This window comes from Gymnogyps californianus, chromosome 9, assembly GCF_018139145.2.
Source record: "Gymnogyps californianus isolate 813 chromosome 9, ASM1813914v2, whole genome shotgun sequence".
Taxonomy (NCBI): domain Eukaryota; kingdom Metazoa; phylum Chordata; class Aves; order Accipitriformes; family Cathartidae; genus Gymnogyps; species Gymnogyps californianus.
The window spans coordinates 11,943,845-11,955,750 of record NC_059479.1 but is presented as its reverse complement, the minus strand read 5'-3'; the positions used below and the strand labels follow the sequence as shown (position 1 = coordinate 11,955,750).

The window sequence follows — 11,906 nt, the reverse complement described above, 5'->3', positions numbered from 1 at the left end:
GGCGGGGAGCCCCCCGCCGCCGTGCCCGCCTCCTCCCCGCCGCGGCGGGCGAGGCTCCGCCCGGCTCCCGGGGCCCGCAGCCGGCCGGCGCCCACCCCGCGGCGGGCTCCCGCTCGCCCGGACTATGAGGAGCGGGACCGGGCGGGGGGCGGCGGCAGCGGCGGCGGCAGCGGCCCCGGTGCGGCGGGAGCAGGAGCGGGGGCGCCGCCGCCGCCGGCCGGGTCATGCCCGTGCGCCCGGGGCGGCGGGGCTGCGGGCTGCGGCGGGATGGGCGCGCTCCGGGCCGGCGCCCTCGCCTTCCTCCTCCTCCTCCTCGGCTGCCTCCTGCCCCGGCGCGGCCCGCTCAGGTGAGCGCACGGCGCGGGTGCTCGGCGCTGCGCGTCCGGCGGGGCGGCCCCCACTCGCGGGCCGTGGGGCTGCGGGGGCGGCTGCTCTCCGCACCGCTCCCCCGGCACGCCCTCCTCCGGCACCCAGACCCCCATCCCCCGGGAGCCACATTTCCCCTCCGGGACCCGGGCATCACCCCCTCTCGGAGACGGATCCCTCCTGCGGGACGCGGGCATCCCATCCCAGATCCAGAGGAGCCCCGGGACCCGCACCCCCACCCCCGATCCGGACCTCTCTCCAGGGGCTGCTCCCCGCAGCCAGAACCCTCCCAGCCCCAATCCGGACCTCCCTGCAGGCTGCCGGAGCTCCCTCAAATCTGGCCTCTCCCCCCATTCCCTGGGACCCTGACCCAGCACCCGGGGGACACATCGGACCTCCCCCCTCCAGCCCCAGCCGCACACAGCCAGGCTCTGCCTGTCCCCAGCAGCCCCTGCCCCAGTGCTGGGTCCCTGATGGTCCCCCTGGCCCCAGGCCAGCTGGGGACCCTTGCCACAGTGGGAGAAGCGGGGAGCTGAGCCAAGTGATGGCCGAGGCAGCTCCTTCTCCAGTGCTGCAAAGCCCCTGAGATGCCCAGACCCTCTCTTGGCTCAGGGTGTTGGGGGGGGGGGGGGGGGGCTCAGGACAGTCCCTCACCTAGCCCCTGGGTTGCCCAGGCCAGTGAGTGCCCCAGGTCCCACGGATGCAGGAAGAACTCTTGGCCCACTTGGGTGGAAAACCCTAAGCCCCCAGGTCCCTTTTTCCCTCTCCGGCCACCTTGGGTGCTATCTGTGACAAGGTGGGATGCAGGGGAGAGTGGGCCAGGCAGGGAGGGGTTGGGGGGCTGCAGTGCCCCTGGGCTGAGCCCACTCCCTGCCCCCACTCCCCCTCCCACCACTTGGCCAGTACAGCTGGAGCAGCATAGGGGGGACCACAGCATTTGTGGCGGGGAGGTGGGAAATCGTATCAAAATGTCATTGCTTCACATACAGAAACTGCTTGTCTCAGGGTGGCATTTTTAGGCAGACGTGAGCGTTTTCCAGCCCCACCATCCCCTTGGTCCACAGAGGTGCTGAGCTCTAGGGCGCCGCAGTGCCCAGGCCAGGTTAGTGGCAAAGTCCCCCCAGGCAGACAGTACCCGAACTGGGGAGCTGCAGCCAAACCTTGAGAAGAGCCAGGACCCAGGGGCTGTGCCCTGGGGCTGTGTGCCAGCATGGCCCTGCCAGCGATGCCACTGGAGGTGGCTGCACCCTGGGTGTTTCTGCACCCCCTACAGTCCCCAAGGTCTGAGCATGGCTGGGGCTGCAGATCTGCCTCTGCTCGGCCAGTTAGCTGAGCCTCTTCAAGGAGCTAGCTGCTGCTGCACTGAGGGAGCCTTCCTCCCACATGCTCCAGGGGAGAACCTTCATCCTCCTCTCCAGCACGGAGGAGGACATGGTTCACAGCTATGTGGCAGGCAGAGGCCTGACTTAACTCCTTGTTAGCCTGGCCTCTCGCAGCCCTCCTCCCAAAGGCGCACCTTTCTAAGGCAGCTCCTGGAGCAGGAATTTCTCCCAGCCTTTTGCTCTTGGCCAGGACCGGTCTCATGTATTCTCTGCTGCCCGTCTCCAATTAAGGGAAAACCGGACTGGCTGGATCATTTTGGGGTGGCCGTTGTGGCCATTTCTAGCTGGCAAGGATGCACAGGGTGCACAGCCCCTCCAGGATGAATCCTGCTCCTCTGAGAGGAGGTAGGAACAAGGTGTGCTGGTAGGAACGAGGAGGTAGGAACAATGACCCCAGGGGGTCTCAGCTCCCAGCATCATCCTCTGCTTGTGATAATGGGGTTGTAGCTCCAAGCAGGAGTGGGACACACCTGGGCATGGACCTGGCAGAGTTATGAGGCAGTGTGCAGCAGCACCAGCAGCGTACTCAAAGCTCCCTTTGTGTCCGGAGGTCTCCGGCTAATTCCTCTCCATCACAGCCACATGCCTGGCAATGTGGTAAGCAAACGTCTCTCGCATTGTTCCTTGAAATGATCATTATAGACTGATGGAAGGAGAGAAACTGGCAGGCTAAGATGCATTCACAAAAATATCTCCTCCAAGGTCAGTTTAAATAAGTCTCCATCATCGTTGGGAGCGCTGCATGGGAGAGGTCATGTCAGCTCCATGCCACAGCTGGTGCGGAGGTGGGCTTTGCTGCTCCTCTCCTGCCATGTCATCTTGGCCCCTGGCAAGGTGTCACAACCCCAGCTGTGCTCCTGGGCACCTCCTCACTCATGCCAGGCCAGCCCACAGCTCGGGGGGGGTGTTGTGTCCCCCAAGTCCCCCAAGCCATGAGTCCGTGCCATGCAGCGTATGGACGTTTGCTCAGCAACTCAAGCTGGGGCTGGCAATTGAACCCAGGAGGGACCCTCCCCGCTTTCCCCCTCCAGCACTGGCACAGAGCCCGGCTGCCGTGCACAAGGCCATCGCCAGCTGTGCCCCATCCCCACCACAGTCCTGGAGCCAGGAGGCACCCAGCCCTGAACACCATGCCAGGGACACGGCGGGCAGGGTCTTTGCTGGCAGGGGGACAGGCAAAACGTGGGCACACAGCACTCAGGCTGTGGCAGGCGAGGGGGGAAGCCGCTGGGACCACAGCAGAAGGAGGAAGGGGTCCTGGGGTCAGCGCACTGACTCAGCGATGGAGCGGATGTGGCGCAGACATGGCCGCTTCCCCTAGCAGCTGGTAATCCCTGCAGGATGCCAAAATGTGCCTGCAGACCCCTGGTGCCAGCAGGCAGCTTACCTGCCTCCTCTGCCCCGCAGGCTGGTCTCAGGGCGGGAGGAGATTAAAGCTGCTTCCCGAAGCTCACCCCAGCCTATGTCACCCTCCGATTTCCTGGACAAACTTATGGGACGAACGTCAGGGTATGATGCCCGGATTCGACCCAACTTCAAAGGTAAGGGGAGGACATGAGGCTCCCAAACCTGGCAGCGACCCATGCTTATGGCTGCCCAAAACCAGGGAACAGTCAGGTATGGTTTGGGGGCAGGACCTTGACCCACATCCCTCTGTCCCAACACCCTCCCCAGAGTCCTGGCTGCTCCTGCAATCACAGCCACGCTGCATGTGCCTGCTTTGCCTGACGGCGCGGGCAGCTGCAGTGCTTGCAGGGTGTGCTGGGGTTCACCCCAACACACTATGGGGGTGACCCCAGCAGGCAGGGGGATGGTCATGTGCATTCATCCGCGCAGCGCATGCAGGAGGCAGCATCCCCACGTGTGCCTGTGCGGTGCACGTGTCTCTCCAGCCAGCAGTGAAACGAGCCTTCATGATGTTTTTCAGGTCCTCCCGTCAACGTGACGTGCAACATCTTCATCAACAGCTTTGGCTCTGTCACCGAGACCACCATGGTGAGGGTTTCGCCAATGTGATGGGCTCCTCTCCCAGTGCCTTGGGGCTGGCAGTGGCTCTGCCAGGGAGTGTGCGGGTCCCAGTGCTTGAGCCTATGGCCGTGCTTATGGGTCCTGCGAGCCCTTCAGTCTCCGGAGCCGGCCCTGGCACCGTGGTGGGGACATGCAGAGCCATAGCAAATGGCTGTGGCTTTTCTGGGGTCAGTTAACAAGAGCTTGGCTGCGTGGGCCACATTCCCTGTGCCTGAGCTGGGAGAAACACCCCGAAGGGTCGGAGCAAGGCAGCCAGTGGTAGCTCCCTGATGTTCGCAGGCTCGGCAGGTGCCATACAACACAAGTGAGCTCTGTGTGCCCGCCATCCCCAGCCTCCTTGGGTGCATGAGAAACTCCTCTGAGGAAGCCCCAAGGCTAAAAATTCCCTATTTGTGCTGCTGCAAAGCCTTAATACCATCACATCAACCCCCCACCGGGACACAGAGCCCTGCGAGGAACGCTGCAGGCAGCAGCTACTGGTCCTCCTCCTCTTCCTCCTCCTCTCAGCTGCTGTGGCTTTGGCTTTTTAATTTCCCCTGGCTGCTGACAGCGTGGGAAGGCTCCTGATCTGCTCCTGCCCCATGCATGGTTAAAGTCAGGCAGGCAGCACCTGCAGGGCTGAGCCTCGACCGAGACACCCCCTCCCACCTCCTCCTCCATCTCTTCTTCCTTCTCCATCTCTTCCTCCTCCTCCTTCTCCCTGGGCACCATGGGGTGCCTCCCGGCTGACACAGTGCCCTCTGGCCCAGGACTACCGGGTGAACGTCTTCCTGCGGCAGCAGTGGAACGACCCCCGCCTGGCTTACGGCGAGTACCCCGACGACTCCCTCGACCTTGACCCCTCCATGCTCGACTCCATCTGGAAGCCAGACTTGTTCTTTGCCAATGAGAAAGGGGCCAATTTCCACGAGGTCACCACCGACAACAAGCTACTGCGCATCTTCAAGAACGGCAACGTGCTCTACAGCATTAGGTAGAACCCTTCTCCTCTGGTGCAGTGCCCGAGTGGGGAAGCAAAGCTTTCCTCTCGCCTCCTGTGGGGCAGCTTGTCCCCCCCCCGACTGCCCCAGCCTCCAGCAACCCCCTCCTTTCCTCTGCCTCCTCCAGGCTGACGCTGATCCTGTCCTGCCCCATGGACCTCAAAAACTTCCCTATGGACATCCAGACATGCACCATGCAGCTGGAGAGCTGTGAGTACCTAGGGGGTTCAAGCTGTGCTTCGTCGCCCCATCCCATCCCATCCCATCCCATCCCAACAGCTGGCATCTGCTTGCTTCTGAGGGAGGTGAGCAGGAAGGAGCTCATTCAGGGTGGGGATGAATGGGATGCGTGTCCCCACCCCATCCCATGGCTCCCTCCATCCCCTCCAGTTGGCTACACCATGAACGACCTCATCTTCGAGTGGCTGGAGGAGCAGGAGGCTGTGCAGGTGGCAGAGGGCTTGACGCTTCCGCAGTTCATCCTCAGGGATGAGAAGGACCTCGGCTACTGCACCAAGTACTACAACACAGGTGAGCACCCCAGGGACCCGCTGCCACCCCCCTACCATGGCCTGGGGGTCCCTCTTGCCTATTGGGGCCGTCTTTCCCCGCAGGCAAGTTCACCTGCATCGAGGTGAAGTTCCACCTGGAGAGGCAGATGGGTTACTACCTGATCCAGATGTACATCCCCAGCCTGCTCATCGTCATCCTCTCCTGGGTCTCATTCTGGATCAACATGGACGCGGCGCCAGCCCGGGTGGGCTTGGGCATCACCACTGTGCTCACCATGACCACGCAAAGCGCCGGCTCCCGTGCCTCCCTGCCCAAGGTCAGTGCTGGCTCCATGCCGGGCTCCCGTGCTGCAGCCTGCCCAGGGCACCTGGGGTGCCCACTGCTGCCTCCAGCACCCCAGGGGCAGGGGCAGCCTTCCCTTAGGAATGGCTGGCTCCCTAGCCTTGCCGGCTGGGGCGCCATGTATGCTGAGGGAGAACACAGCGCTGCTCAGCCAGGCGAGCTCTGGCCCGTGTGTCCCAGCTGAGAGGGCTCTTGTGCCCCTTGGCAGCAGGGCAAAGCTGGCAGTGGGGCGGATGAGCAAGGTGGGGGACAGCGGGCCCCTGAGCCCCCTCTCTCCCTCACAGGTCTCCTATGTGAAGGCCATCGACATCTGGATGGCTGTGTGCCTGCTTTTCGTCTTTGCCGCCTTGTTGGAGTACGCAGCCGTCAACTTTGTCTCCCGCCAGCACAAGGAGTTCATGCGCCTGCGCCGGCGCCAGCGGCGGCAGAGGATGGTGAGTCCCTCCTGCCACCACTGTCACAACATCTGCCCGTCCTCAGCTGCCGAGGGGACACCCCAGGGCTGCAGGGCCAGTTTCTCAGCAGCCACCAGGGCAGGGCTTGGCACTGGGCTGTGTCCCACTGCCCGGGGCTTGCGGCCAGCCCCTCTGGCACATCAGGGACCCACGGGCATTGCAGTCCTTCTGCCTGCCTGAGCAGCACAGTGCACAGTACCTATGGGTGCCCCAGGCCCTGCCAGCACAAACACGCCCAGGGTGCCGTCCTCCTCCTGCCAGGACATACTTGGGCTCTGCTTCCTCTAAAAAAGCAGAAAAATAAAGAGCGAGGGTGGGGGAAACGGCCTTTCCCCTTACCTGCAGCCCCAAACCCAAGCTCCTTGCTGTGCCACAGGGGCTCACTGCTGTGTCAGGGCGGTGAAGCAGCAAGGGGACCTGGTGGCACCCAAGGACAGGGTCTGGGCTGCAGATGGGAGCGCAGCAGGGTCTGGAGAGGCAGGGTCCCACACTTGCGGGACAGCCCTCCCCTCCGTCAGCCCATCGACACAGGCATCAGGCCTCCGAGATGCTCAGGGAAGGCATGCGGCTGCCCCATTCTCATTTTCTTGCCATGAACACACCATGAGGCACCAGACCTCCATGGAAAACATGAGTACAGGTACACACTGCACAGGCTTACAGTGCCCTGTGCAGCCAAATCCCTTCGGCACATGCTGAAGATGGATCCCAGTGCCCGGGCACTGCTGGGGGGCTTTTCCCCCCTCCGTGGAGCCCCTGTCCCCCCACCGTCCCCATCCCAGTGCCCAGAGCTGCTGTCCCCGGGGCCAGGGCAGAGCCATCGGTCACCCGCTGTCCTGTTTCTGTTTGGTGCACACTGTCGGATGCCAAAAGGGCCTGAGCAGCGGGACGGCCAGCCTGGAGTCCCTGCAGCAGCTGAGCAGCCGGCACAGCGGCGAGCACACCTACGCGACGCTCTCGCAGCTCTCCAGCTCCCGGGTAAAGCACGACCCTCCAGCAGCCCCCCATGCAGTGCAGCGCAGCACACCCCCAGCCAGCCTCACCCCCTCCTCCCCAAAACAAGCCCCCCAGGAGCTGGCCCTGGGGGTCAGCAAGGACCCATGGAAGAAGCAGGGCAGTAATTTGCACAGAGCATGTGCCCATAGGATAGACCTGCCACTCCTTGGGCTGAAAAGAGATTTGAGAGAGGGATGGGAACGGAGCAGATTTCCCTGGACACACCCCCGCTCCATGCCTCAGTTTCTCCTTCCATAAAGCAGGACCAGCGCAGCCCCCTTTGCCGAGGGGTGAGTGATGCTGGGGCAGACCGATGGCCGCACCTGGGCTGCTGCCCAGCTCCCCAGGCTGTGCCCATGCCTCTGGCAGGGTGAGGACTCTGCCTGCACAGCTTTCCTTGCGCAGGCATGTTTGAGGCACTCGCGGCTGCCTGCAGTAAATCCAGCGTGGGCAGTGGCCCAGGGCACACGGGCACTTTGCAGCTCAAGGTGTAGGGAGGAGCATTGGGGCAGGGCAGGCTCCCAGGCTGGCGGGGAGATGCTGGGGAATGACTGCAGCTCCAGGGAGAAGATCAGGCCTGGTACATCCTCACCTCCCTGCCCAGCCGGGCTGCCCTGAGCCTCCCCTCCGCCATCATCAGCCCTTGGACACCAGAAGAGGCTTCCCGGCTCCCCCCAGCACGCTCCCTTGCTCCCTGCCTTTCACAGCCCCTGAGCACTGACTCCTGGAGATAAACACCCACCCAACCGGGGCAGGGAGGGGGAGGCTCTGCCAAACCCAGGAACCATCTGCCGGCTTAAAACAGATCAAAGTGCAGCTGCCCTGAGGTGGAGGCTGCAGACCCACCCCAGGGTGCCGCTGGCAAGGCACTGGGTGCAGCCAGGAGCACCCTGGGTTGCTGCTCGGTCAGATACTGGAGCAGAGCCCCGCTGCCTGCAGCTCCTGTGCTGGCACTGCCTGACACAGCACAGTCCAGGTGCTGCAGCCCGCTGGCAAATGCCTCCCACAGACCCCACAAAGCCGGGCTCGGGTAGCTCCCTGCACCCAGCCTCGGCCCCCAGTAAGCACCCCGGGGCTGCCCCAGCCCAGAGGGACCCAGCTGGGAGGATCAGCATTCCCAGTCTGCCATCTCCTCCCCCAAACACTCTGGCTGGGCCTGTTGGCTTCCCGGGCTGGGGGAATAGCTGCTGCCCGCCAGGGCATGCAGGGCACCCCGGCTCCCCCCCACTGCATCTGCTGGGGCAGCCACAAGTACTCAGCCTGGGGCAGGGGAATAGAAGTCCACTGCAAATGAGAACTAATCATCTCAGCGATTTGAGCTACTGCTGCTCTTCCCACTGAGAAATCTTGCTTAGCTGGTGGATTGCCGAGTTAAATAAAGATGCCAGGGCACAAGCTCTCCGCATGAGAGCCCCCTTGCCAGCTGAGTGCCTGTGCAGGCTGACCTCAGCAAGGAGGCTGCTCTCCGCGGTTTGGAGGGCAGTGCCAGTCGGAGATGGCATTTGGGATCTGGCACCTGGGCTGCATGTGGTCATGGCGTGAGGCGAGGGGCTGGCTTGCAGCACGACCTGGGAGAAGAGACCCACCACAGCCAGATATGGCACCAGCGGGGCAGAGGGGAGATGAGCCACAGAGACCAAATGAGTGGCCCGGGGGCTCGGCGAGAAGCCAGACATGCAGCCTGGGCTTGCACGTGCTGGTCCCTTGCCAAATCTTTGCACATACGACCCCCCGCCAAGGATAAAAGAGCAGGATGAGGCGAGTTGCTAATGATGCACAGCTGTCGGTGGGGATGAGTGTGGGCGCTGCTGGCTGGCACCCGAGAGACTGTGAGGTGAGCAGGGCTGTGCAACGAATGATGGCAGTGGGCTGCGACCTGAGGGTGAGGGCAGGCGCCCGGCTCTCACGGCACTTTTGCAAGCTTAATCATGAGCATGCAGACCCACGGGCATGCTGCCCTCCCTGCAGCCCCCCGCCAGCATGGGGGGAGATGGGGTGAGCCGGGGCAGAGAGACCAGCAAGGAGTCCAGCTCGCTCAGCCTCCCTGCTGCACCAGACAGCCCCCGCCAAGCAGCCGTGGGGAGAAACGGGGGCCTGGGCCCTTGGAGGGACTGGGAGGCCCTGCAAGCACTGATGGTAGCCAGGCTCCTGCATCCCTGCCCAGCTCTGCCCCAGCAAGCTGCCTGCCCCCTCCTATTCACTGGCACAGGCACGCTTCCACGCCGCAGCAAACATGGCTGCTACAGCAGTGCCTGCACCCCCAAGCTCCCTGCACCCTGTGCACCCTGCACCCCTGTGCCCTTCACCTCCATGCAACCTGCATCTCATGTGCCCATCTTCCCCCCCCAGTTCATCCCCGTCCCCCCAGCTGCTGGAGAGCCGGGCTTCCCAAGCCCACGAGCCAGAGCTGGGAGGAGGCTGGGGGGATCAGTGTCGGGCTGCCAGGGTCGGGGTTGCCCTTGGATGCACCCTTAGAACACCTGCCAGACGACAAGGCAGTTGGTCAGTGCTTGCCCCCACACCCCGCGCACACCACTGCCTGCCTCTGCCCGCAGCCTGCCAGCCCCGTGCTTTTGCCTGCATGCTTCAGGCTTTCTGAAAAAGTGCCTAAACTTGCACTGGGCACTTACATGACCGTATTGCCTGGCGGGGGGGTGTATAGGACATGCAGCCACAAGCGCCTGCTCGCCCTGCATTATTGGCGCCCACGGGGTGCCCTGGCTGACAGCCTTTCCCTTCGCCAGGAGGAAGAGCTTGTCCGCGAGAGCCGCTTCTACTTGCGAGGCTATGGGCTGGGCCGCTGCCTGCAGCCAAAGGACGGGGCTGGGGAGGGCCCCGGCATCTACAGCCCCCCCCAGCCAGCATGCTGCTGCAGGAAGGGGAGAGCCTCCGCAGGCGCTACATTGACCGGGCCAAGCGCATCGACACCATCTCCCGAGCCGTCTTCCCCTTCACCTTCCTGGTCTTCAATATCTTCTACTGGGTCATCTACAAAGTGCTGCGCTCAGAGGACATCCACTCAGTGCCCTGAGGCCCAGAAAAGCATAACTGCCTCTCGGTCTGACCCCCGCAGTGTGCCCGGGCGCTATGAGCTCAGCCAGAACCACGTTTCCCTCTGTCCTGAACAGCAGCACAGCCAGGCTGGGCCTCGGAGCCTGGATATGTGGCAGCCCCCATGTCCCTTTGGATGCCAGGGCACCGAGGCGGGGGATCAGCAACCCCAGGTCCCCACAGTCAGCTGGAGAGAGGGACCCCTCCTGCCTCCTGCATGGTATCACCCCCAGGTACCCAGGGATGCTGTGCTGCTGGGGGCGCCCCAGGTACCCGGGGATGCTGTGCTGCCAGGGCACACGGAAACTCCTGGTACCTAGGGATGCTGTGCTGCGAGGTGGAGCCCCGGGTACCCAGGGATGCTGCACTGCCATGGCACAGGGAAGCCCCTGGTACTCTGGGATGCTGCACAGCTGGTGGCCAGGGAACACCACCTTCCAGCCAAACACCCTCCACCTCTCTGCCCCTTCCATGTCAGGCTGCTGCTTCTCCAGGCTGCATCACTGAGCTGTGGGCCATGAGCAGCCAGGTGAGAGGATGCAGTCCTCTCTCCTCCCCTGGCCCGGAGCTCGGTTGCAGGAAACAGCAGGCAGCACCCCTGCCTGCACCCAGACTGTGTGGGATGCTGGCTATGGCCCCATAGCCCCCAGCCCAGCAACGGACAGGGCCCCTCCAGCCCACAGCCAGCTCCAACACACAGCAAAGCAGTGGGTCGGGAATGCTTTCCTCACTGCAGAGCCCAGAGCTGCCCATGACGCCTGTGGCCACAGGCAGGACTGTGGCAGGGATGCTGGGCAGGAGGCTCCATTTCCTCTGAGGAAACACCAGCCCTGGGGCAGGCAGCAGGCGAGCCCTGTCCTGCTGATGGTGAAGGGGCGCAGACAGCCATTGCAGCTGCAGACAGGACCCGCTTGGCACTGGGGAACTGGCACTGCACTACCTGCAGGGTAGGGCCCACAGCCCATCTTCTGAGGGAGATTTTTCGGGATGAAAGTAGTGGCAGCAGCTTGGCCAATCCCTTTGGAGGAGTAGAGTGAGTGGTGGCATCCCTGGACTGCTGCGTTCCATGGCACCACAGAGCCAGCAGAGAGCTGGAGGTGAAAACCGCCCCATTCCCAGCTTTCTCCCCACTCCGGCACCCAGGCGTGGCGTCCCCTGGGTGGGTTCACCCCCGCTGCTCCTCCACCGGAGAGGAGAGCATCTGAAACCTCGACAGGACAAGCTCAGCAAGGCTTCCAGCCCTCCAGACCTGGATATCCTCCATGCTTAGCAGGAAATAAAAGCAGTAGGTGATGTTTATGTAGGTCTTACAGAGAGAAATGTGTTGATGCTCTCCTTTCCCTCTACTCACAGCCAGTCGGGGGGGGGGCTCACAGCCTGGTGGCGTCCATCCCCCATGGCCCTGGGCGCAAGAGAGGGCCCAGGGTCTTCCAGGCAGGGCAGGATGGAAATGGGATTTGCTCCTTTGCTTGAAGGCTGTGGTGCCACCGTGGCATGACAAGGGCCCCAGTGACCCACCTGTCATGGCAAAAGGGACCCTGCAGGGCAGGGCTACATGCGCAGGAGGCCAGCACTGCCTGCTGAAGCCAGACCCAGGCAGAAACCCCCACCATGGCCCCTGGCCCCGCTCCTCAGGCAGGCATCACACTCTCCCTTGCACGACTCATCAGGAGCAAAGCCCCCCACCCCCTGCCCAGCCCCCCGAACCCCGCAGAGCGCTCAGCTGCATGCACCCATTTCAGACAGGTCAAGCAGAGGAGAACCGGCTCCAGGTCACGCCCAGCACCCACCAG

General features: G+C 63.5%; 1 protein-coding gene across 1 annotated transcript; it reads left to right on the top strand.

Moving 5' to 3' along the window:
* Window positions 1–267: 267 nt before the first annotated feature.
* On the top strand, window positions 268–10,093 carry LOC127019663 (glycine receptor subunit alpha-4-like). The gene is given in 11 exon segments (XM_050901822.1): window positions 268–347; window positions 3,156–3,289; window positions 3,676–3,743; window positions 4,526–4,749; window positions 4,884–4,966; window positions 5,147–5,287; window positions 5,371–5,585; window positions 5,896–6,045; window positions 6,940–7,044; window positions 9,807–9,906; window positions 9,909–10,093. Coding segments are annotated over 11 exon segments (1,485 nt in total).
* The last annotated feature ends 1,813 nt before the right edge of the window (window positions 10,094–11,906 follow it).